Here is a 25,078-nt window from a genome sequence, read left to right as displayed (position 1 = left end):
TTGAATTAAATTAGTACAAAATTTAAAATTAAATCAATTATAAATTTATAAATCAAAATGATATATGAGACAAAATAAAAAAGCTACCAATTTAATTTACCCAATAAACATTACCACTTTCCCTATCTTGATTTTTGGGAAGATCCAAGGCTACCCGTTGGCAAGCTATCAACTCGTAACCCAAGACAAGAAAATAAAACAAACAACAAAATCAAATCAAGGCCAAAAAAAAAAAAAAAAAAAGGCTATGTGAAAAAGATTTTTTTTTTTATAATGATTGTCAGGCAAAATTGAAATGCATCAACCAAATCCCAAAACTATATTGTTGGGTAAAGATGGAAAAACTTCTAAGCCACACTCTAGTAACTGAGAAAAACCATGATAGAGATATGAATTCATTTAAAAGAATATTAACAAATGTAATTGGGTTCTTTCTACTAACAATAATATAATATTTGGGTTCTTTTATTTTGAGTATTTTATTTTTATTTTTAATTTACACGTTTTCACAGAGGGCAGGGGGCCAATGAAAGGAGACTCACTTTTGACTTCTTTGCAGCCCAATAATTTCTTCTTCTCATCACAAAAATATAGCCAATTTTGAAACTGCTAAAGCCTTTTCCACTGGACCTCTTTGCTTTGCTTTGCTTCTGATCTGTTGGTTTTTTCTTTTCTTTCTGTAATCGGAAACAATGCCTATAGAAGGGATCTTTGTCTCTGGCTTCGTCAATTTGTTGTTTGGGAAGATGACCTCTTTTGCCTCCTCGAAATTACCAACCTTTGAAGGAATTGATACCCAGCTGACCAATTGGACCAATATGCTGTCTCAAATTGAAGCTTTTCTGATTGACGCGGAGGAGAAGCAACTGACAGATCGAGCCGTGAACCTGTGGCTCGACGATCTCCAGGATCTGGCATATGATTTGGATGATTTAGTGGATGAGTTCGCCACCGAAGCTTTGCAACACAAGCTCAAGGCAAAGCAGCCACAAGCTAGTTCCAGCAAGGTATGGAACCTCATCCCTAATTTCAAGCCAAGAGATGTTTTGTTTAATTTCAAGATGAAGTCCAAGATTGAGGAGATCAATACCAGATTGCACAATAGTTTTGAACAATGTTCAAAACTTAATTTGGTTAAGATTGTTGGAACCACCCCTACACCTACGACTAAGACTTGGCAAAGACCAGACTCTACATCTTTATTTGATGAACCTCACATTTATGGCCGAGAATATGATCAAAGAAAGATAATTGAGTTGCTCGTAAGGGGGGATGAATCAAGTCATAACAACATTGGTGTAATTCCCATTGTGGGTATGGGTGGGATTGGCAAGACCACCCTTGCTCAGATGGTATACAATGATGAAACTGTGCAGAAGCATTTCGATCTAAAAGCCTGGGTCTGTGTGTCAGATGAGTTCAACATTATGAGAATAACAAAAGCAATTCTTGAGTCAGTGACTTCCCAGACATTTAGTTTTAATAACTTGGACCAAGTTCAGGTTCAATTAAAGCAGGCTTTGGCTGGAAAGAAGTTCTTAATTGTTTTAGACGATGTCTGGAACAAAAAATACAGTGACTGGAATGTTTTGAAGAAACCTTTCAATGATGGAGCCCAAGGGAGTAAAGTCGTGGTGACTACACGTGACAGAGAAGTTGCAGGAATGATGACAACTGTTGAACTTCATGAAGTTAATATCCTTTCAAAGGAGGATTGTTGGTCATTGTTTGCACAACATGCCTTTGCGAATACATGTATTGATGCAAATCCAAAATTGGTATCAATTGGTAAGGAAATTGTGGAGAAATGTAAAGGTTTGCCTCTAGCTGCTAGGACACTCGGTGGCCTTTTACGCAGCAAAGTACGAGATGAGGAATGGATAAATGTATTGCGTAGTAAAATATGGGATTTACCACACACAAAAAGTGACATCCTTCCTGCTTTGAGATTAAGCTATCATGATCTCCCTTCGCATTTGAAGCAGTGCTTTGCATACTGCTCAATAATACCCAACGACTATGAATTTGAGGAAGAGGAACTAGTCTTGTTGTGGATGGCGGAGGGCTTCATTCAGCAACAAAGAGATAAGCAAATGGAAGATGTAGGAGGTGAGTACTTTCGGGAATTGCTGTCAAGGTCTTTTTTCCAACCATCAAGAACCGGTGAAAGCTCTAAATTTGTGATGCACGACCTCATCAATGATTTGGCTCAAGTAGTTGCAAGAGAAACTTGTTTTAGATTGGAGGATATATTGAAATATCCGGAGCAGTGCAAGACTATAAAGAAAGCTCGACATTCATCTTATATGCGGGAGCAATATGAGGGTATGAAAAAATTTGAGATTTTCAACGAAGCCATGCATTTACGAACCTTCTTACCATTTAACTTACCATATGGTGTGAAATGTCATTTGGCAAGCAATGTTTCCCTTAATCTATTGCCAAAGCTAAGACGCTTGAGGGTGCTCAATATGAGTAGATATTACATCACAGAAGTTCCAAATTCAGTTGGAGATTTGAAACATCTGCGGTATCTTAACCTATCCAACACCAATGTTGAAGAATTACCTGAATCATTAGGCTCTCTTTACAATCTACAAACATTGATGTTAAGAGGATGTGAAAAATTGAAAAAGTTGCCAACAGACTTGGGAAACCTAATTGACCTACGTCATCTCGATATTACAAGTGCACATCACTTAGAAGAAATGCCACTGGGAATAGGTAAGTTGGCTAGTCTTCAAACACTATCCAATTTTATTGTTACTAAAAACAGTGGGCATCGGTTAAAAGAGTTGGGGAACTTAATTTATCTTCGGGGGAGGCTTTGCCTATCTGGGTTACAGAACGTGGTGGTTCCATTAGATGCAAGGGAGGCGAATTTAATTGATAAGGAGGGGTTAGATGTGTTATCAATGGAATGGAGTGTTAACTCAGATGATTCACGAGATGGAAGAGTTGAAACAAAAGTGCTTGACATGCTACAACCTCACAAGAATTTAAAAGAGCTCCATATCAAAGGCTACCTTGGTACAGGATTTCCAACTTGGATAGGAGATCCTCTATTCTCCAATATGGCTGACATAAGTTTAGATAATTGTGGAAATTGTGCATCCTTGCCACCACTCGGACAACTACCCTCCCTTAAAAAGCTTTACATTACAGGTATGAGTTCACTAAAGCACGTTGGTTGTGAGTTCTACGGGCAAGGTGGTGTTCAACCTTTTCCGTCACTGGAGACTCTAAGCTTTGAGAATATGCCAGAATGGGAGGATTGGTATACTTTTGGAGATCACAAAGAAGTTCAACCATTCACTCGTGTCAAGTCTCTCTCCATAATAAAATGTCCCAAACTTCTTAAAATGTTGCCTACTGATCTACCTTGTTTGAATAATCTAGAGATTAGGGACTGCCCCAAACTCTGCGGAATGATGCCCAAGGATCTACCTTGTTTGAATAATCTAAACATTTCAGAGTGCCCGCAATTCCTAGTTGAAGGTTCCAGCATTAGCCTCCCGTCACTCACCTCGATAGCTATGAATGACGTTCCTCTAACAAGCCTTCAAGCGGTCCTTGAGATGAGGAGTATGGTTGATTGTGAAGTGATATCGGCAAATGCAAAGTCTAAGCATTCGAGTTCAATAACTTCCTTGAGGATTGGGATGATTAAGAAACTCGAGCTCTTGCCGAAATGGGTCACTCATGGGCTGATGGAACTCGAAGCATTGGAGATCACAAGCTGTGAAGACCTCAAGACACTGTGGAAGAATGAGGAGAGAGTGCAACACAGTTTCCCTGCATTCCGACGTTTGGAAATTGAAGGCTGCCCCCAGCTTGTTTCATTGTTTGAAGAAGATGAGGATGAAGACAACAAAGGACAACATGAGCAGCAGCAGCAGCAACAAGAGGGACTCCCCTGCATAGTGAGGAGGCTTGAGCATCTAACAATAGATAATTGTGAGAAGCTGGAGAAACTGCCACGGCTGCTACATAGCTTCACTTTTCTTGGAGAGTTGTATGCCTATAAGTGTCCGAGTCTCAGCTCTTTTCCGGAGACAGGTTTTCCGTGCACGCTGAAAACACTCAGGATAGGTGATTGTGAGGCTCTGCAATCCTTATTCGGGTGTTTAACACAGATTAATGACAGTAATCTTCAAGTGTTAGCTGTTCGTGATTGTCCATCCCTCACATGCTTGATATCGTGCAGAGGTGGGGGGCTACCACCCACACTCAAAGAGCTTCAGATTATTCGGTGTAAAAAGTTTTAGGCACTACTAGTAGTAGATGAGGGGATGGAAATTACCTGTCCATCTCTTGAGTTTGTTTTGATCATGGATTGTGATAGGCTCAAATACTTGCCAGATGCCCTTCCTAATAATAATAATAATAATAATCTCAGTGGATTGTACTTGTATGGGTGTAAGAATTTGGAGTACATTCCGGAAGGATGGTTCCACTCAGCAACAAATCTCAGTCAATTGTACTTGTATGGGTGTAAGAATTTGGAGTACATTCCGGAAGGATGGTTCCACTCCGCAACAAATCTGGCACATTTGAATATCAGGGGATGCAAAAAACTCAAGGCCCTACCACACGGATTGCAGAGCATCAACTACCTGACTTCTCTTCAATCGCTGTGGATGAATATTTCAGAATGGAACAACAACTTCAAGAAGATCGGTTTGCACAGTTTATCCTCTCTTAGAAGACTGTCGATTTCAGGCGCAATTAGCGTGGCAGAGGAAGAAGAAGAAGAAGACGAAGAAGGTGTAGCGGGGTCCAGCTTTCCAATAGATGGGAAGTTGCTGCCCACCTCTCTGATCGATCTTCAGATCGGGGGTTTCCGAAATCTGGAGAAGCTATCTTCTAAGTTGTTTCAAAACCTCGCCTCTCTTGAATATCTTCAAATCTGGTGTTGCCCTAGGCTCAAATCTTTACCAGTGCAAAGGCTGCCTCCCTCACTTATGAGTTTGGTGATCCAGCGTTGTCCCAGACTAACAGGGAAGTGTGAAAAGGGGAAAGGCAAGTATTGGCCCCACTTAGCTCACATACCTGATGTTCAATGTTTTTGATGAGTGATAAGCTCTGTTGTGGAGATTCCCACCGCAGTTTTACAAGCCCTCAAATTGCCAGGTATCAAAACTTAAACTAATTTTATAAATATCAACATTAAAAAAATATTTTCAGATTTTAAAAACAAAAAATCATATGAAAAACAGTGTGTTTTTCATTTTTTTTTTTTTACTTTTACAGATTTTAAAAAACTTAATCAAACAATCTAATTGATAGTAAAGATTTCTAACATTGCTAATTTTTAATGTCTTTTTGCTTATTGATTTTTAATTTTTTTTTGAATGAGGAATCGCCGAAGTATGCAGTACATCATATTTTCAAGTTAATTGAATTTTTTTAGATGAGCAAGTTATTTGCAAATTCATATAAAAATTTAAAATAAAATGAATTTGTATTTTCAATTAATAAAAAATATTTTTGAAAATAATGAAAAAAATATGTTAAATTTAAATTCGAATGACCATTATGGAATGAGTGAATAATTTTTAAAATTTTGTTTGGTTTTGGAGTTTTCAAAAATAGTTTTAAAATTTTTAATTCGTATGTTTTTAATATATTGGCTAATTTGTTTTATTTTTTTATTTTTTAGATGCATCTAATCTACATATACTTAAAAAAAATTAAAAAATCTTTAAAAAAATTTAATAAATACAAAATACATAAAAAAATGTATTAAATTTGTATATTTATTAATATTTAGTGATTTTTTAAACGCTTTTTTTCATAAATTTTATACGTTTTAGGTGTATTTAGATTGAGTGGATCTAAAAACTTGAAAAACCTTGATTAAATACTTAAAAAGTTCACTAAAAATAATAAAATACGGATTGAAACTTAAAAATTATTTTTGAAAACTCCAAAACCAAACAGATTTGTAAAAATTATTTTAGATTCTGAAAACTAAATGAGTTTTGGATTTTTAAATTTCTGAAAACTATTTTTAGAATATACAACCAAACAAATTTTAAAAAAATTATCTTTCAAAATTGATTGTTAAAACCAAACCTTAGTTTTTGGGTTTTCTGGGCTAGTCATTAATAAAATGTTTTTGTATTTGTTAAGTTGTTGCCTATATAGTGAACGGGAAAAGTCAGATTGAAAGTGATTAAGCTGGTACAAATTCTTGTTGAAGAGAGAATTTTTTGGCCAGGCAAATGAGGGTGATGTTAAAAAAAAAAAAAAGAAAGAGAATGAAATGCTATGATGTAAGTAGTTTGCAAATGCTTAGAAAAATTAAAAAATTTTTTTGCTGTTGTAAGAGCTAACTTAAAAAGCTACAAACAAATATACACATATCAGGTGTCCAAATTTCATTTTTGTGAGTTGTTTAATAAATATGGAGACTAAAAGCAATTTTAATTGTATACCTGGAGTTGTTACATTTTTTGTATGAAAAAAATTTAGAGTATTAAGTTTTATCAATCTCTGAGGGATTATTTGATATAGAAATGTGCTTTCAAGGATTTGAATACAAAGAAAGGCTTCTTCCGATAGATTTCCTCGTCTGCTTTTATTTCCGAGGCAACCACAACAAATGGAAGAGTTCTCATTTCTTTCCAACTTGGTGCATTTGTCCCTGGATATCCTGTCCATCCAGTGATTGTTCGCTATCCCCATGTACACTTTGACCAATTCTGGTAAGAATTTTCTTGAGTTGAAACCGTTTTGGTGTTTTCTTTTGTAATATCTTTACCTAACTTGCATCATATGGCCTTTCATTTTGTTTAGGGGCAATATAGCTTTGGGAAAGCTTATGTTTAAAACATTCATAGTTTCACAATTTCATGGAGGTATGTTGAGTGATTTTTTATTTATCTATAGTTGCATATAGTGAAAATATAGTGAGCTTGGCTTCCCCCACTATTTTTGTTTGTAAAATTTTTGGGTAGTATGTTGTATGAGGTGGCAATTCATATATATAGGTTGTTATAGTGATTCCCCAATTTGCTATTTTTCTTTTGATAACTAACTCTCTCTCGCAGATCATCAATACTGATTATTCATCAGCTTAAATGTACATGCATTTATATGATGTGTCCTTGACTATATTATAATTAGAATTTTGGTTACTGGATAACTAGTATGTTGTAAAAAGTTGAATGAAGTCATTTATTAAATTTTATAGGTCAAGTATCTTCCTGTTGTTTTACTCCTTGAAAATTAGTAGGAAAATGGTACCCATTTTGCTCAGAGGGTGAATCGACATTATTTGATTAATCTTTGCTGCCTTGTTAGCTTTAGTTGATATTTTAATATTACGTGTATTCTTACACATCAAAGTTTTTAATGGGGACATTACATACAATTTGTTAATTTTTTGTATATTGTTAGTGTGTTTTGTATTTCATATGCTTAATCTCCCTAAGCAATTTAGAACCAGTGGATGTTTAACACACCGTAAAAATATTGTAATTGAATTTGTGTGATATTATGTCTACTGCATTTGTGTGTGGAAGCCTGTCCTTTTTTTTCGCATGTGTGCTCAAAGAATCAACAAACTGATGATTCCTGGTCTTTGGATTTCAAATAATAATATATATATATATACAAAGATCAAAATTTCGTTTCAGTGTGTTGCTTCAAATAGTACAGAAACAAAAACATCTCGGAAATATTTTATGAAATAAAGATAAAATAGAAATGCTTGAAAATATAAATTGAAATATATCTGAATGTATAAAAGCCTAATAATTGATTAATTAAACAAATTGAGATTCATATAGTCATTCACGTAAAAGAATTAAAAAACTAATGTTACTATGAACTAAAAATTATTAAGTATTGTTAAATAACTCAATTTTATAAAACAAAAGTTTCCAACAAGGTCCAAAAATTTACTTAAGCAGCAGTAATAAATGTTTATGAAAATTTCTAAATTTGTATAGATACAATTTACTCTTTTTGTATATCACACTATGTTTCGGTGTGTTTCACTATGTTTTGATGTGTTTCAATGAAAACACTAGAATTTTATTATTCCATTAGTGTTTCGTTTCGGTCTCTTGGGAAATGGCAACATTTCAGCCTTTCAATGGAAACAAAAAAAAATTTTGTTCCTCATATATATTAAAGATAAATCCATGTCAAAAGGTTTTTCATTCATGTGTTGTCTACGTTTTTCATCTTATTTGGTTCCAAACAAATGGCATATGGTACCTATTAAAATTGGGTGTAACTGCACATGCAACATCCCTCGTGTCTTCTATGTGCACTATGTTAACTTCTTACAATTGGAGGAATAGTTTCCTATTGTCTGTCTTTAATTTGGGAAATTTGTCCCTTTTGTATTCTTTTAGTAGCTGTTGGTGTATTGCCTTATTCTTAGGGGCAGAGCCATGTATAACAAAGTTGGGTCAAGTGACCCCACTAGAAATTTGTAAATCTGAAATTATTATTCAGACTTTTTGAAAATTTTATTTTAAATGAGGTCAATCTTGTACACTAAAAAATATGAACTAATTTAATAAAGCATAGAGATTAATATATAATCATGTTACCCTTTTTTTCCTTTTAATATTTTAGTTATGCTTTTTCATTTTCTTCTTTCTTTGAATTCTTTTGTAGATGTTCACGTGTTACCTACCTTATACATCACTATTATCCCATGTCCAAGGAGATGATTATGGCATTATGTGACAGTTTAGGAGAGGATTTGTACTTATATTTAAAAAAGGGGAAAAAAAAGAGGAGAACTTGTGGCATTAAAAAGGAATTGTCAACAAACACAGTGGGTGTTGTTTTCTTCAACTAAATTAACTAAACAAACCTTATGTTCAAAGGATATATCTGAATTAAATTTGTTCAAAATTTTAGTGAAGGGAAATATTATACATTTATGATTTATGGAATCAATTGTTTAACCTTATCAGCATTTATGGAATTTTAGTATTAGTGATGCAAGCGGTCATTTATTAGATTTTTGTAAAAATTAACTATTGTGGTTTTTGCTTTCATTATGGTATTTGTAATTTGGAAACTATAAATTACTTGATCCAATTTTGTGTATTACACAAGTTTATCAGTGTACATTATGTATAATTGAAGGTTGATATTGGTGGTGAATTGTTTAATGGACGTTTTTGGCTCCGCAATGGTTGATTCTTAGAACTAATATGGAGAAGAATCCTATTTTTGTGAACTTGATGATTATCTAACAGTACACTCCATTTTGGATTTGTCTTGATTTGCCACTTGAGCTGGCTTGAGTATATATATCATTCTCTCTAAGTTATTTGTGGATATTGAGTTTTTAATCTATCAATTCATCCCTGATGGATATATGCAGACTAGCCATGCTATAACTACCTCTCTTAATGTTACACATGAAGAAGTTATTGAAACTGAATGGTTTTCATTAGATTGAAAACTCGGAGATACAGTACGTTATATACACTCCACATGTTTACAAAATATCTAACGAAAATATCTACCTAACTCACTCTATTACAACAAGTTGAACTAACACTTGACTTGTTTGGTTTGCAGGACAACGTATCTCTAGTCTGGTCTTTGTGTGACTTTATATTAAAAATTATGATGTAGGAATGTTTAGTGACTTTGAAATGGGTTTTGGCAGAACTACTAAAGTCCTTGCTGATGAAAGCAACAATATAAATTGTTAGGTTTTTATTCTTGGCAATCTCATTTAACAAAACTCCTTTCAGTTGTATTTGTTTTTGCATTTTTATTTCCGTGAGGCTATGAGTTTATTAGATGCGAATCCAACCCGGATCGTGCCTTGCAGAGAAGTTTGTGATGTTAATGCTTTCAAGATTGCCACTTCGCTGATTATGACGGGGGTCGAGCTGCTCGCCCCCGAAGCAAAATGCAAAAGTGCATTCAAAGTTGCTTGTCTGCTCGAGCGGACATTCCCCCGCTCGAGCGGAGAATGCTGAGTTCCAGAAGTTTGGTGAGTCTGCAAATATACTGTGATCCGTGTTTTCACGCTCGAGCATCCATTTCCCCGCTCGAGCGTACACCTTAGTGCGAAACACGCCATATAGTGTCCCCGCTCGAGCGTCCATTCCCACGCTCGAGCGGACCTCGCGATTTCAGATTCTATAAATTCGCAAGTTGCTCCAAATATAGGATTACTCCTCCAGATCTTCTTTTTGGATAGTAAGGTTTATATCTGGGGATATTTTGCTGTTTTTCTTTGATGTTTAATTGAGTATTCAACTCATGGGTTAAGAAGAATACATCAAAGGTTTGTTTATTCATTCTATACAAAAGAGAGAGTTGTTCTTCGGTGGATTCTGAAGAATTCGAGCCTGAAGCTTTGTTGGATTTTGGAGTGGCTCATCGTCAAGACAATTCCGAGGTGAAAACGGGGTTGGAAGAGGCACATATGGGTTGGTTCAATTCGGACGTGGATTCGCTAGGTAATTGAGAGTATACCTGTGTAATTCCTTTATATCTTCTTAGTGGATTGTTTTGTGGCTGTTGCCCGTGGTTTTTTTTATCACAATTGGAGGTGCTCCAATTGTGGTTTTTCCACGTAAAATCGTTGTGTCGATTTGTCTTGATTGTTTGATTGGGATTGTTGTTTACTGCTTAAAATTGATACATAATCACAAATCAAAATCTAGGAGATTTCTAGATTTTTCACAAATTTTTTTGAAAAAGATTATATAATCAAACTAATATAGAAGTGGATGTAGCACTTTGTATATTTTTCATTTCTCTTAACTTAAATTCAACTAGAAGACATTGAATCCTAATAGAATTAAGCACTTCATTTTGTTGAGGGTGCTGATTGAAGCTCCAGAGGTGCTTTCGAAAGATAATCATAATTAATACTTAGAATCAACTTTAACATGGATAAAACTCCTAAGATTTAATTATTTAATTGTACTCTTTATGGTGTGAATTCAGATTTAGATCCAACAGAACTGGAAGTAAAGTCTAACAAAACTAGAGATGTAAATAAGAATCACCTCATTAGATATGTACCTACACATATATCTTTGTTTTTTGGGATGACCTTACCTAAACAAACTAGAAACGATAATGCACTAGAAATAGAAACCACAGAATTATGGAAACAATCATGTGGTCATCTGACTGTACATAAGTGTACATATAAAGCCCAAGAGTGTCTAGTTATTACAACCAAAGTATTATCATTCAAATGGAGTTGTATATTATTTATCAAAAAATAAAATAAAATAAATGGAGTTGTATAAAAAGGCTATACCTCCATCTGTTGTAATATTGATTTCCATTTAAATTCCATCATCACGAAAGGTTTCAAGTCCAATCTTTTCTTGTTTACAATTGTTTCTTGACAATTATTTTCATAATTTTCTCATTTTGTGAGAAAGATGTCATGAACCTCTCAGATTTGAAAATAGTGACTATTTACTTGTATGAAGTAGGATTTCCCTTGTTAAATTTCATTACTTACACCTTAGGTTGGACGTCCAACAACTTTAAACATTGAAGTTCATTCATGCTTATCCATTCCTAACATTCATTTATGCTGAATGTACTCTATGTCGTTCTCCATATTTTCTAGTCTTTAAGCAGAGTAAGTAGACTACATAACTGCTTGTAAACCAATTTTTTTCGACAAACTTTGGGAGGATTTATTTTCACGTGATTTTACTTTGACAGATTTGGGACTTCGGCAACCTTGGTTGGAAGGAGAGGAGTATCTATCAATTATTGATGAATTTATGGAGGCAATTCACACTCGATGGCCCAAGGCTATTGTGCAGGTTTAGTTATTTCAGAAATATGACATCTTGTTTGATGTGTAACCAATATCATACTGATTACTTGATGTTTGGTGAATATTATCAGTTTGAGGATTTTCAAATGAAGTGGGCTTTTGAAAGACTGCAACGGTATCAAAAAAGGTTCTGCATGTTCAATAATGACATACAGGTGAATACTTGGTGTTGTATTCTGCTATTCTCCATGGCAAAGTACTTTAAGATTGTTAAGGGTGACTCTATTATAATGGCATTTTTGTCACTTGTCATCATGTTGTATAGGGAACTGCTGGTGTTGCACTAGCAGGACTGCTTGGAACTGTAAGGGCACAAGATCTACCATTGACTGACTTTGTGGACCAAAAGATAGTTGTAGTTGGAGCTGGAAGGTACTGATGAAGTTCAATTGTAATGGCTGTACTCCTGGTTTAAGTGTTACTTCTTTATGGTTTAGGGTGGTTGGTAATATCAGCTGTGAGTTGCGTCTTCTTATTTTTTTTCTGTCTTTCAGTGCAGGGCTTGGTGTTTTTAACATGTTTGCACAAGGCTGTTTCAAGAATGGCAGGAGCTGGAGCAAATCCTCTGTCTTTCCTACTTGATAAAGATGTGTGGTTCTACAGGTATTACTTGCTCTCTAACTTTTTTGTTCTTAATGTCAATTACCGTATTAGCCTTTATTATGTGTTACTGGGTATTTATCTTGTAATAAAATGTGTAGAACATATATTTTGAACATATTTGTAAAGGAGATTTTTAATTTTTTTTTTTTTTTTTTAGTGTTATCAACTGAATTTCACCATTTTTTTCAAAGTAATGATAATCAATTACTTATCTGCATGTAACTGAATGAATTGTGGAAATGAACCTGCATTGGAATGAGAAGGAAAACTCATAATATGGCAATCTGAACTTTATCGTTTCATTTACATTTTCAGGGAACCATCCATTTGACTTTTGGTTCATCTTTTTTTGATAAGTACTGGTTTAAATGCAGGGTCTCATTACAACAAAACGGAAGGGTGTTGATCCAGCAGCTGCACCATTTGCTAAAGCCCTTTGGGAGATCGAGGGTTTGGGACTTAGGGAGGGAGCAAATCTCGTTAAAGTGGTAAATCTTACTGGAGTGTTTTTTGGCAGCCTGTTAAAAAATGAATCTATAAAGAGAAATAGAGAATTGTATTATTGATTGATTTTATTGATCTATTTATTACAATGATTCATGATTCCTATATATAGAAGAGGGTGAGTGTGTAGTAGGTAAGGAGTAGGTGAAGTGGAGGTGGTAGTGGTGTAGTGGGTTAGGTTTAGTGGAGTAGGTGAGGTGGTAGTGGTGTAGTGGGCTAGGTTTAGTGGAGTAGGTTTAAGTGGGTGAAGTAGGTGATAGGTTTTAACAGCCCCCCGCAAACTCAAGGGGGATAGGAACTAGCCAACTTGAGTTTGGAGAGAGTAACAAAACAAGAAAATAGATGAATACATAAAAGAAAAGAGGATAGGAGACACTGTATGGTCGTGTCAGACCGATGGTGAAGACACTGTATGGTGGTGTCATAACGTTGTAGAGGACACTGGATGGTTGTGTCAGATCGATGTAGAAGACAGTTTATGGGGTCATGTCGGACCGTTGTAGCAGACAATGTTGTGATAGTTGTTGTGACAGTTTACGGAGTCTTACTGGACCCTTGTAGAAACTAACCGAAATCAATGTCGGGACAGTTTACAGAGTCTTGTCGGACCCATGAAGGAGCTAACCGGAATCAATGTCGGGACAGTTTACAGAGTCTTGTCGGACCCTTAAAGGAGCTAACCGGAATCAATGTCGGGATAGTTTACAGAGTCTTGTCGGACCCTTGAAGGAGCTAACCGGAATCAATGTCGGGACAGTTTACAGAGTCTTGTCGGACCCTTAAAAAATACACTGTATGATGGTGTATATAGGCTGCCCAAATATATATATATATGGATATATATAGTGAGCCCTCAAAAGTCGCGCCCTCAAAAGGCGCGCACACTTCATCAAAAGGCGTGCCTGACAGAAAGCGTCGAGCCATCAAAAGGTGAGCCGGAGACGCGGCGAGGCACGTGAGCGACAGAGTGGCGTGTCGGCCTCGGCTATTTAACCAAGGTTGAGGCGGAGGCTGTGCAAACCAGTCTGAAACCGTCGAAAATCCTTTGAAAAAACTCTTCTGTTTCTGAGAAAGAGATTCTGGAACACTCTGTTGCCATTCTGTAACCAACCTTTCTCTGAAACACTCAGCAACCCATAACATGGCCTCGTCTTCCCGTTCAGCTACCCAGAATATGGCCTCTTCGTCCCGTGGTCTGCTCACTCTTTTTCCCGACCTCAACGAGTCAACAAGAGAGATAACTGGTGCGGTGGCCAGTGAACCTCAACCAAGCGCCTCTGGTTTTGCTCCGTTGAACTTTCCGATGCGGTCGGTGGAGCAAAAAATGGCGGTGCAAACTGATATTGAGGCCAATCAGTATACTTTGAAGTCATGTGTGGAAACCATGACTGCGGTTACAAATTTGTCGAACCGGCTGCAGAGTAGGACAAATGAGGTGCAGCAGTTAAACGCCCAACTGGCTCTGCTCCAACGCATGTATAAGGATGCGCGAGCAGAGATAAGTGTGCTAAAGGCGGAAAACAAGGAGCTGAAGCGGAAGGCCACCGTGATGTTTCGATTTGGAGGGCCGCCATATGCTGCAGTGGAGGAGCAGGGAGTAGTGATCATGCCTGGTGGATTAGGAAGCACAGAGGCAGCACCGGTAAGGACCGCCCAGGACGGAGGCAAAAAGAAGAGACCGGCAGCAGAGTAGGTCGGTGGGTGGCCGTCTGCAGAAAAGAAAACAAATCTTTTGTTGTTGTGTTTGGGTTTGTTGTTGTTTTTTTTTTTTTTTTTTGTGTGTAGAATTGTGATCGGGGTTGATCCCTGAGATGAATAAAATATGGCGTGGTGTGCAAAGCGATATGGTATGAATGGAATTTGAAAAAAATTAAAAATAATGCGAAAGAAAAATAAAGAAAGAAATAATAAGAAGATATTTTGAAATCAAAATGAAAGATGGGGGAAATAAGGAAAGTGGTTTGGAGAAAATAAATAAAAATAATGGATTTTAAAATCAAATGGAGGAGAGAGAGAGAACAAGCCCATGTGAGTAAAAGAGGGATTTAAAGAAAGTGAGGGAGAAAGGAGATTGGGTCACGTGGGTTTCTTGGCCCACTGTTTTGTTAAATCCTGCAATGGTTTTTTTTTTTTTTTTTTTTTTTTTTTTTTTTTTTTTTGAAAGAAGGAAGATAAAATAAAACAAATAAAAAGAATAGTGGGATCAGACGGTGTGGTGGTGTGAAAGTGAAGTGTGTGGGTAATATAGTATAATAAAAAGAGATATATATAGATATAAAATAAAGAAAGGTGGGTTGAGTGGGAAGCATAATAATGATTCTGTGGTGTGTTTCTGGGTTGCCTCCGAGAAAGAGAGGATTTGGGCAATGATGCTGCTGCCACCAGGAGGCTTACGAACCCCGCCAAAGTAGTCTCGAGATTCTACCTGCCCATCAACAAAAATATTGTGGCCACTCATTTCTCGCAGCTTAGCTGAACTCAGTGATCTCTCAGCAGATGTTGGTGGAGCATCTCCTTTGAAAATGTGAGTACCATTCAGCTCTGCAAATTTCTGGTTGGGAATCTTCTTTGCTGGCTTGATTATGGGCTCCTCATTAAACAAGTCGCTGCTCTGACCTCCAGCGGGATTAGAAACTTTGACAGATGTGCGTATGTTACGTGGTGCAGGTTCGCCAATTTCTATGCTTTTTCTTAAGGCCAAAGCTCGAGCAGCCAACAGCCGTGGTTGAAGTTCAGGAGGCGGAGCAAAGATGTCATTCCCACTAAGTTCCTTGCACTTAGCATCAGAAAGTTGCTTCTTCAACTTGGCCTCCGATTCACTTTCTAGCGTCCCACTCAACTCACGATGTTTTGACACCTCATGCAGTGCAGTTGGCTTCTTGAGAGAAACACTTTCTTCTTCACCAAAGGAGATGTGACTGAGTCCAGCGACCGCTTGCTGGTACATACGTAACCCGGTTTGGTTATTTGGAGTAGGGTTCACATCAGATTCTAGTGCCCCATTTTCTGCATCAGCAGCAAAAATGGAGCTACCAGTCATCTCCTTTAATTTATACCCTGAACAAGGTGTCCTTTTGTTCAGACCAGGTGAGTAGATCTGCAGTGGATGTGTGAGACTTCCTCACCGGAGTGTAGAAAATAAGCGGAATAGATTGAGGTCCGGCGGACGGCTAAGGTGAGGTTGCCGCCCGCCGGTGAAGCGAAAAATACTAGGTTCTAAACCTGCTCTGATACCATGTTAAAAAATGAATGTATAAAGAGAAATAGAGAATTGTATTATTGATTGATTTTATTGATCTATTTATTACAATGATTCATGATTCCTATATATAGAAGAGGGTGAGTGTGTAGTAGGTAAGGAGTAGGTGAAGTGGAGGTGGTAGTGGTGTAGTGGGTTAGGTTTAGTGGAGTAGGTGAGGTGGTAGTGGTGTAGTGGGCTAGGTTTAGTGGAGTAGGTTTAAGTGGGTGAAGTAGGTGATAGGTTTTAACACAGCCTATGTTGATGCAAGGCTGATATAGATTGATATTGTGTGGAAAAGAAACCTTCGGTTGTTTAGCTTGCTTCTTGGGTACGTGCAATTGGATCATGGATGTTTGCTGTTATCTTTCAGAACCTTGTGTATGCTTTCATAATTTAGAAAAACTAATTGCAGGGAATGGATTTTGTTTAGGTTAAAAAAGTCAAGCCTCATATACTTCTTGGTTTGTCTGGAGTTGGTGGTGTCTTCAATGAGCAGGTGGGCAAGTTTGCTTTGTCCTTCATTACTTTCAAATGAAGCATAATGAATCAGTGAAGTTGGCTAGTTTTATTTGGAAAGGCATGTTGTTCTGTACTATTTATTTGGTTAGTTGTTGATAAATGGTATTAGTTGGGGAAAATACATCAAATACCACAACCCCCCCCCCCGGCGCGCGGTGGGAACTCAAGTTTGTTTGTTCTTGTTTCCTAGATGTAGGCAATACCTTGTAGAGATGGTCTTCATTAACCCTATTATCATTTTACTTTTTCCCAACTTCCGCTAAATAATCCAATTCTTACTAAAAACTTACAATTATTTATTATTAGGACAAAGGAGCATACCTCATCAAGATGTCATTTGTTGTCATCACTATCAGTTAAATCCACTTGGCTCAACTCAACAAAGACCTAATTTCAACCTCTTGGAATTGACTACATGAATATTTTCCCAAAATGCTCTCTATAGAACAATACCTCAGTTAAATCCATGGCAATTACATTCTTTGTTACTGTATCAGCCCTCGTTCTTTTTTAATTATCTTCTTGTGTTTAATGACACTTTGTTTACTCTACTTTTGTGGGTGTTTTTTCCTCAATTTACTAATCCTTTCATGCACAATTTTGGCTTTTTTTTTTATAATTAAATTACCATTGCTGTATAGGTAGATCTCGTTCTGAAATACCTACTACTTGATAAGTAACTATGTCTGGCTATGTTTGAAGAACCATTCTCCACTTAGTGTCTAGCTGCAAGGCACTAAACACAACAATGGCAAAGTGTATCCTCTTTTTGAGATTGGTAAAGCGTATGTCTTCTTTGATAAATTAGGTGCTTAAGGCCATGCGAGAGTCAGATTCCCCTAAACTTGCCATTTTTGCGATGTCAAATCTGACGGTGAATGGTTCGTCTTTCAAGCCTTCTAAATTATCTATTTTTTGTTTGTGGATGCACTATTTTTCTATTGAACATTGTCTTTTCATGTTAACTGGAACAGTTGAATGCACTGTTGTTGATGCTTTCAATCATGGTGGAGAAAATATAGGGCTTGTTTGGTTTGTATCTCAAGATACAATTTTTGAGAAAAATATTTAAAATTTTGTTTGATTCAAATTTTTTGAATTTTTTTTTTCAAAATCACTCTCTCTCTCTCTCTCCAACACATCAGTCTATCACTTTTCTCTCTCCTCTCTCATTGTCAATCACTTTTTCTCTCACACATATCTATTCAACTACAACAAAATATCAAATCATCCCAAACTTCAAAATTATTTTCAAAATATCCAGCCAAACAAATCAAAAAAATTTCCAAACTCTCTCTCCAAATTTTTTTTTTTTAAAATTTATCTCAAAAATGTTGACCTTGGTATGATTTCTTTATATTGGTGCTAATTGTTGTGGAGTCTTTTTGCACAGTATCAATAAATTAATTGGTCTCACTCTGCTCTCTCATTATGTAGCCAATGCAACCAACAGTTCTATAGTTTCTATATTCCTATCTTCCTCAGTGTGTTGTCCAATTACTCTGACCTTTGCCAATCATATACTTGTTGTCAGGGAATGGAAAAGTGGGTCATGTAAATCAAGCAAATAACATGTATCTGTTTCCTGGGTTAGTGCTAATGTTCACGTCACTAACATATTGTGCTTAGTTTTTTATGACTACTATCGTAAACCTTTTTGACTTGATTCAGGATTGGAATGGGAAGCTCTTCTCTCAGGTGCTCGTTTGATTTTAGATGGAATGTTGCAAGCAGCTTTTGAATGGTATATATTACACAATTTGACCACTTCGTTCTTTGTTCTAATATAGCCTTTTATGGATTAGTGCCGTGCTCATCCATTCTTATTGGACTGTTAACTATGCCCTCATGCAATGAGGTGGCACTTGTTACTGTCATCATGTGTGTTGCCATATCAATAGGTTTGGTGTGTCGGGTCTAAAAGAGTCCTTTTGAGTGCTATAAAAAGAGTGTTGGGGCTAGAGGTGCATCTATCTCCTGCTAGACTTGTATTTTGTAATTATTGGTTTATACTTGCTCATTTATTGTTGGTTAAATTATGTAGTTATTGGTTCAATTTTTGATAGAGGAGGAAAAACGTTTGCATGGTGTCGAACCCAATATCAACTAACTTTTGCTAATATAATTTTTCTTTGTAGCCTTGCTTCATTTATTACAGACGAAGAAATTCAAAGTGGTATTTTTGTATCCTCCTACGAGAAGGTATTGTTGTTCATAGTGCCATTGGAACATTAAAATTTTCATATATATTTGTAAGTCAATTGGAAACTCGCTCACTAGGAAGCACTGATCACCTTTTCATACATATTTGGAAATCAATTGGACACTAGCTCACTAGGAAGCATAGACAAGGATACGGATACGGACAAGGACACGGGACATGACAATTTCAAAAAAATCAGAACACATACACGGTCACACGGCGAGGATACGACAAAAAAATATAATTGTTTTATATATATTTGTTTTCTATGTATGTAAATATTACATTCACAAACAACTAAAATGAATGAAAACCGACACTAATTTAACATATATATATAAAAAAACAAAAAAACAAAATGTAAATTATCTAGAGACTAGATATATTTTTGCGTTAGGCTCCAAAGATCATTAGAAGCCAGTTTCTCAATTTCGCACTTGTGGTTAGATCTGTATTGCGTTGTCAATAGTTTGATATGAGTTCTTTATCTATATTTTAAAATTCAACTCTCATGTTTCCAGCTTCCAAGCATTATAATATAACCCCCAAAATTAGCTTTAAAAAATTAAATTAAGACCTTGGTTGTCCCTGTTGTGTCTCCTGAAAATATTATTATAAAAATGGACACGTCATGTGGCATATCCCATATGTGTCCCCACCACGTCCATGTCCATGTCCTTGTCCCGTACATATCTAACACGGCTATTGCACCTATTTTGACGTGTCAGTGCTTCATAGCTAGCTCATATACTTGTATTTTCTTCTAGTGGGTAAGGTTCAACCTATTACCTTAAGGCCATGTTTGTTTGGGTGGACATGAGCTTGGGATTGGTCTAATAGTCCAATAAAATTATTAATCCGATGTTTGGTTAAACAATTGAAGTACGGACTAACAATCCATCCAGATATGGTATCCCACATATGATGGACTATTTAATCCCACATAGGGGGTGGGATATAAATTGGAAAACTAAGCCAAAGTTTGGACTATTAGTCCCTCCTTATAATCCTAACTCAATCTAAACATAGGATAGAATACACAATCCAAAGGGATTCGTAGTCCTAGGATTATTAGTCATGGGAATGCTAATCCAACCTAATCTAGTCCGCCCAAACAAACATGGCCTAAGTGTGCACACCTAATAGCAGTACGGAAAGTCGTTCTCTTGTCTATAGGTTTTGGATATAGCTTGTTAAAGCATGATCAATAATCACTAATCAGGTTAGTTTGCATTATGCAAAGACTACATACCCACTGATATTAGATCTGACTCTGACCTTGTGGAGTGTGTGAACCTCAAAGCCTTTTCAAATTGTTTTGATTGTATGGCTAGTACTACAGTCAAGTTTTCTATTCTCTTTATTTAAAGTATCCATAATTAACAAATCCGACCTCTAATTTCATGGGTCGGATGATTGGATCTACTCATGAATACATCCCTATATTGGATCTACTCATCATATATACTCATCATATATACCTAACAAGGTCGTGTAAAATTTGCAAAGAAAATATTTTTCCATTTTGGGACATCCTATGAATGAATTAGTAAAATAAAGGTAAAGTAACCTCTACTAATTTGTCTATGACCTACTTATAATTGTAGTATTTGAGATATAACAGTAGAGGTTAGAGCTGCTATTGTTCGAGCAGCAGTTGCCGAAGAACTGGCAGAAGGGCGCTGTGATGTAGGAACTAGAGAGCTCAGGCAGATGTCAAAAGTATGGATAGTTCTCAACTTTCTTACAAGAAAAATGCTTCTCTTTTTTGTAAAAATAGCCATGACATAACACGCACAAGCACATCTGGACGAGAAAAAGAAGCTTTAATATTTGACAATGAAAGCAACCTCATATTTAACCTTTAAATGAACCAATTCAGAAATACTAATCTCAACTCAACTAAGCAAGTTAGTTATTCAGTTATTCTCATTGTTAATCAGGGACGGCGCTAGGCTATAGAGTATGGGGTTAATTGACCCCATTTGCCAATTTTGAAAATTGGCTTAAAAAAATATTTTAAATATTTATATTGTCTATTAGCAGCGATTACTTTGTTGGTTGCACCAATACATTTGTTTGTTGCAAACCCCAAAGGGTTGGCTTGGTGGCAAGGCCTTGGATTTTGAGAGTGTGCTCTCTCCGAGATTTAAGAATCAAAACCTCTTAAATAATGCTATATGCACCAATTGGTATACTAATTAGTGTACTAACTGATAATATTTCATAATTTGAGGCTTTAGATCGTTGTAATTTGTATAATGGGTGGGGTCGTAATTTTTAAATGGCAATGTCATAATTATGTTGGTACACTAATTAGTAGACCAATTGGTGCGTGTAACACCACCGAAATCTCTTAGGTGCTAACAATTCCTTAGGGCGTAGTGCACTTGCGGGAAACTCCTTGCCGAGTGCTTGTGCACTCCTGGGGATTAATCGAACTGTGATCCGGACACTCCAGTGCCAATAAAAAAATAAAAATAAAATACATTTGTTTGTTGCACCCATGGGTCGCACCACATACATTGGTGTGAGTCAATTGACACCACTAAAATTTGAAAAATCATTGAAAAAAATTATATATATATTTATATATATCATATATGGATAATATTGACCCTATTAACTTATTAAAAAAAAAAAAAAAAAGAGAAGACCTTATTGCACTTAGCATAGAGTATCAGACCTTTAAAATTTTTCTAGGTCCTCTCTATATTTGTTCGAGTCCCAAAGATGACTAGATTTCTCTAAGTTCAAAAACGAATTCAGTGAGTCAACTCCACCAATCACCAAATACCCTTGAAATTTCTCCAACCATAGTAAGGAAATTCATTGAGAGGAACTGTAGAAATTTTTGTAATTACATTTTTTTTTTTTGTACAAAAAGATCAGTATGAATGCACTAAAATTTATAGAAAACAAATGTTATATATAATATTGATAAGAGTGAAAAAATTTCCTTATAGAATTTGTAGAACTTAATCATTGATTCCTGGAGCCGCCACTGTTGTTAATCATCTATGGCTTTTCTCATTTTGGATGCAGGAGGTGACGGTGGAATATGTCAAACCCAACATGTGGTTTCCAGTTTACAGCCCCCTCTTATTCATGAGAAATGAAGTTCCGATCATCTCTCTCTCTCTCTCTGTGCGCAGGCGCGCGATATTTTTCTGCAAACACGATCCCAATGTTCTGCAGCCATTCAAATATTCATGATGTAACTGTGGTTTTAAAGCCTAGAGTAGTAATATGGGTGAAAAAACAGAACTGGGGAGAGAAGGGTCGTAGAAGTTGAAAAATAATGCCACTGCAGTTTTGATTAAGCCCTTTTGTCTAAATCTGCTTATTGATGTAATGAACAACATTGTGTAAACTCTCTCTTTTTCAGTTTTTTCAAAAACTTATTGATGTTTCATGTAATGAACAACAATCATCCCGATCACCTCCTCCAACAATCTCAATTAGAAAAAATAGTTCAACAAAGTCGATGGGGTTGGGCTGATTGATTTAATCTGTATCAAATTTAATTTAACTTGTTTAAACTTGTTCATTAAATGAGAGAGTTTGGTTTAAGTTATTTTATTGCATTACCTGTTTTGATCTGCCCAAATCTATCTATTTGCCAACTGATGAACCAACTAGCAAATTAAGCTTGGATTGAGTAGTGGGATGAACCATTTATTGCATTGCTCAATCCAAGTTAAATAAGTCAATTTTTTTCAATTTGAATTTTGAAAAGAAACAAGTTCATTTTTCTAACCTCAAATATAAATTGTTAATTATGTATGACCTGAAAGTTGTAGCAGGTTCTATCAGATAGGTTCCATCAAATTATATAATTTGTGATTCAGTCACATCTCAACCATTGCATCGAGGGCCATACCAGGTTACATCTTTGATATAATACATATATCTGTACACATATATAGGACAATGAAATCAACATGAAATTTTAACCAAAAAAAAAGAAGAAGAAGGTAATGTTACATATAGATCATATTTAATTTGACAAATCATGCTTCACAAAATGAAAAATCATAGCAAGACAGTGAGAACTATCTCAATATAGTCTTAAACCTATACTATCTATACTATATCTATATATAAATGTAGTGTAGTTTCTAAAGCTTCCAAACTGTTAAACTTGGCCTCTCATTTAAAATTGAGACAATCTCTTCTACTTGGCAGTCTAAGAAGTTTTTCTTTTCATTTTTCCTAATTTCTAATAAAAAGTCATTTTTTATATATTTTTTTTAAAAAAAGTAAAATTTGAAATAATATGCATATAGAACTCAAAATATGACCAACTCTAATTTAAGATATTTCAAATCTAAATATTAAAAAATAAATGACATATTCCACTCTCAATTCTTCGAAGATATGATCAAATCTAATTTAAGATTCCAAATCTAATTATTAAAAAATAAATGGAATATTTTACTCTCAATTTTTCTATTACTAGCATGTCACCCGTGCTATGCACGTGTGACGACCACCTCCTTAATTAAGCAAATTAATTATGTTGATTATATGCTTATTGTTAATTATGTGATTATGTGTTATGAAGCGTTATTGAATTGCCATGTGATTATTTGAATTATATTATTGTGGACAGATAGGTTAGGGTGAAAATTAAACCTGTCTGATTTGTTAACTTTAACAAGTTAGAATTATGAAATTGGGTAGGAATTACAGCCCAATTCACACTAATATAATGAAATTTGATGTAATTAAGATTATATTGTGAAAAGGATTAATTTAATTTAATTAGAAATGATTTATTAGCTTTAGTTGAATTAATTAAAATCCTACTCATCTATTTATCCATTTAATTGGTAAAAGGGAAGATAGTAGGTTTGGTTGAGTCCTTTGCACACACACGTAGAGAGAGAAGGGAGGAGTAGGCATTTGAGAGTTCAACTAAGATTAGAAGAAGAAGAAGAAGAAGAAGAAGAAGAAGAAGAAGAAGAAGAAGAAGAAGAAGAAATTGAAGAGAGGGCTAGGGAAAACATTGAAGACTACTCAAATTGTTTACTCTAGGTAAGAACTCCTCTCTTTACCCTTATGAACTTGAAGTAATGTACTCAAAACATAAGAAATTCAAGAGTGTTTAAGGAACTCTAAGTTTAGTTGTAAGATTTGTTGATATAGATGGAAATTGATACATGCATGGCAAGATTAACAGTAACAGTAACAGTAGCAGTAGCAGTAACAGTAACAGTAAGTTGCTATGGATGCCCCGAGTATAGTTCATAAAATGGGACAAACATTCATTTTGTAAACAATATCATTTTAGAAAGCAGTACAGTTAATCATTCAAAAAATAATTATAATTGAACATAATTTTACAACATTGTTACTCACAGTAGGCTCCCTGACTATGTGTCTAAAAACCAGCGTCCGACCTAAACAAGCAAAGTCAAGCACAATTAGATTACAATCATATCCTTCTGTTATTCAATCAATCCTATTCAATTCGGTACTTATATCTATTCAATTTTTTTTGCTTCTTACTTGGTGGTCAAGCACCAGAGCAAAGTTAGCAGCATCGACTTGATTCCGTTTTGTCAAGCTAACCTATTGTACCTCACCGCGAGGTTCCGAACTGTTATGTCAAGGCTTTTTGGGTGATCTAAATCCACCTTTTTGAATGCTATATGAAGTCAAGTGAATGTTTCATAATTTGTTTTGGCTTTGGGATTTAATTCCCCAATACGTCTTTTATTTTGTACTTAGACGTGCTTTGGATTTAAGTGTTGACATATATGTTTGGATATGGACTTGGACTTATGTGTGTATCGGTAAATATATATAGAAGTTGTTTGTGCATTTAAGTCCTTAGAGCTCTTTGGACATTATATTTTATTATTTACAAGCTTCCGTCGGCCCCTCCTATTGTATAATTATTATTACTATTAAGTAGGCCTTTGCTAATCACGGATTACTAGCCGGTTACGATGCTAAACCCTTAGGAGCGGGTTTGGGTCGTGACAGCACATGATAAAATAATATATTATTTCAATTCTAAATATTAAAAAATAAATGACATATTCCACTCTCAATTCTTCGAAGATATGATCAAATATAATTTAAGATTCCAAATCTAATTATTAAAAAATAAATAAAATATTTGACTCTCAATTCTTCTGTTATTAGAGTTTTATTTGATTTGCTTTTTTTTCCCCACATTTATCTTATTTTT

At 35.5% G+C, this 25,078-nt stretch overlaps 3 protein-coding genes across 16 annotated transcripts in view; 1 reads left to right on the top strand and 2 right to left on the bottom strand.

Moving 5' to 3' along the window:
• LOC114282821 (uridine nucleosidase 1-like) overlaps positions 1–25,078 on the bottom strand; it is a 237,610-nt gene that overhangs the window by 103,349 nt on the left and 109,183 nt on the right. The gene's annotated exons all lie outside the window — the stretch shown is intronic.
• LOC114312769 (putative disease resistance RPP13-like protein 1) lies at positions 693–22,102 on the top strand. 9 transcript variants are annotated; one of them, XM_082907445.1, is made up of 14 exons: positions 693–5,133; positions 6,520–6,710; positions 6,802–6,863; positions 9,559–10,454; positions 11,689–11,792; positions 11,878–11,961; positions 12,072–12,178; positions 12,301–12,409; positions 12,784–12,897; positions 16,585–16,650; positions 18,345–18,417; positions 18,812–18,875; positions 20,484–20,598; positions 21,922–22,102. In XM_082907445.1, exon 1 carries the CDS (start codon positions 693–695, stop codon positions 4,266–4,268), a length of 3,576 nt encoding a protein of 1,191 aa, XP_082763571.1. In that variant the 3' UTR covers positions 4,269–5,133; positions 6,520–6,710; positions 6,802–6,863; positions 9,559–10,454; positions 11,689–11,792; positions 11,878–11,961; positions 12,072–12,178; positions 12,301–12,409; positions 12,784–12,897; positions 16,585–16,650; positions 18,345–18,417; positions 18,812–18,875; positions 20,484–20,598; positions 21,922–22,102. The 9 variants fall into 9 exon arrangements, with proteins under 9 accessions (XP_082763571.1, XP_082763566.1, XP_082763564.1 ...); XM_082907440.1 differs by lacking the exon at positions 9,559–10,454 and having other exon boundaries at positions 12,306–12,409; XM_082907438.1 differs by lacking the exon at positions 9,559–10,454.
• LOC145809004 (uncharacterized) lies at positions 14,724–17,029 on the bottom strand. Its single transcript, XM_082907453.1, has one exon. The coding sequence runs from the start codon at positions 15,951–15,953 to the stop codon at positions 15,117–15,119; it is 837 nt and encodes a 278-aa protein (XP_082763579.1). The 5' UTR covers positions 15,954–17,029; the 3' UTR covers positions 14,724–15,116.

The sequence above is a fragment of the Camellia sinensis genome, chromosome 2, assembly GCF_055761805.1.
Source record: "Camellia sinensis isolate YWXY chromosome 2, ASM5576180v1, whole genome shotgun sequence".
Lineage (NCBI taxonomy): Eukaryota > Viridiplantae > Streptophyta > Magnoliopsida > Ericales > Theaceae > Camellia > Camellia sinensis.
The sequence above is the reverse complement of the archived record's forward strand: the minus strand, read 5'-3'. Positions and strand labels throughout refer to the sequence as shown.

Excerpts from the sequence above, each read along its gene's own strand:
- LOC145809004 (XM_082907453.1), bottom strand. The coding sequence starts at position 15,953 with ATGACTGGTAGCTCCATTTTTGCTGCTGATGCAGAAAATGGGGCACTA.
- LOC114312769 (XM_082907443.1), top strand. The coding sequence starts at position 693 with ATGCCTATAGAAGGGATCTTTGTCTCTGGCTTCGTCAATTTGTTGTTT.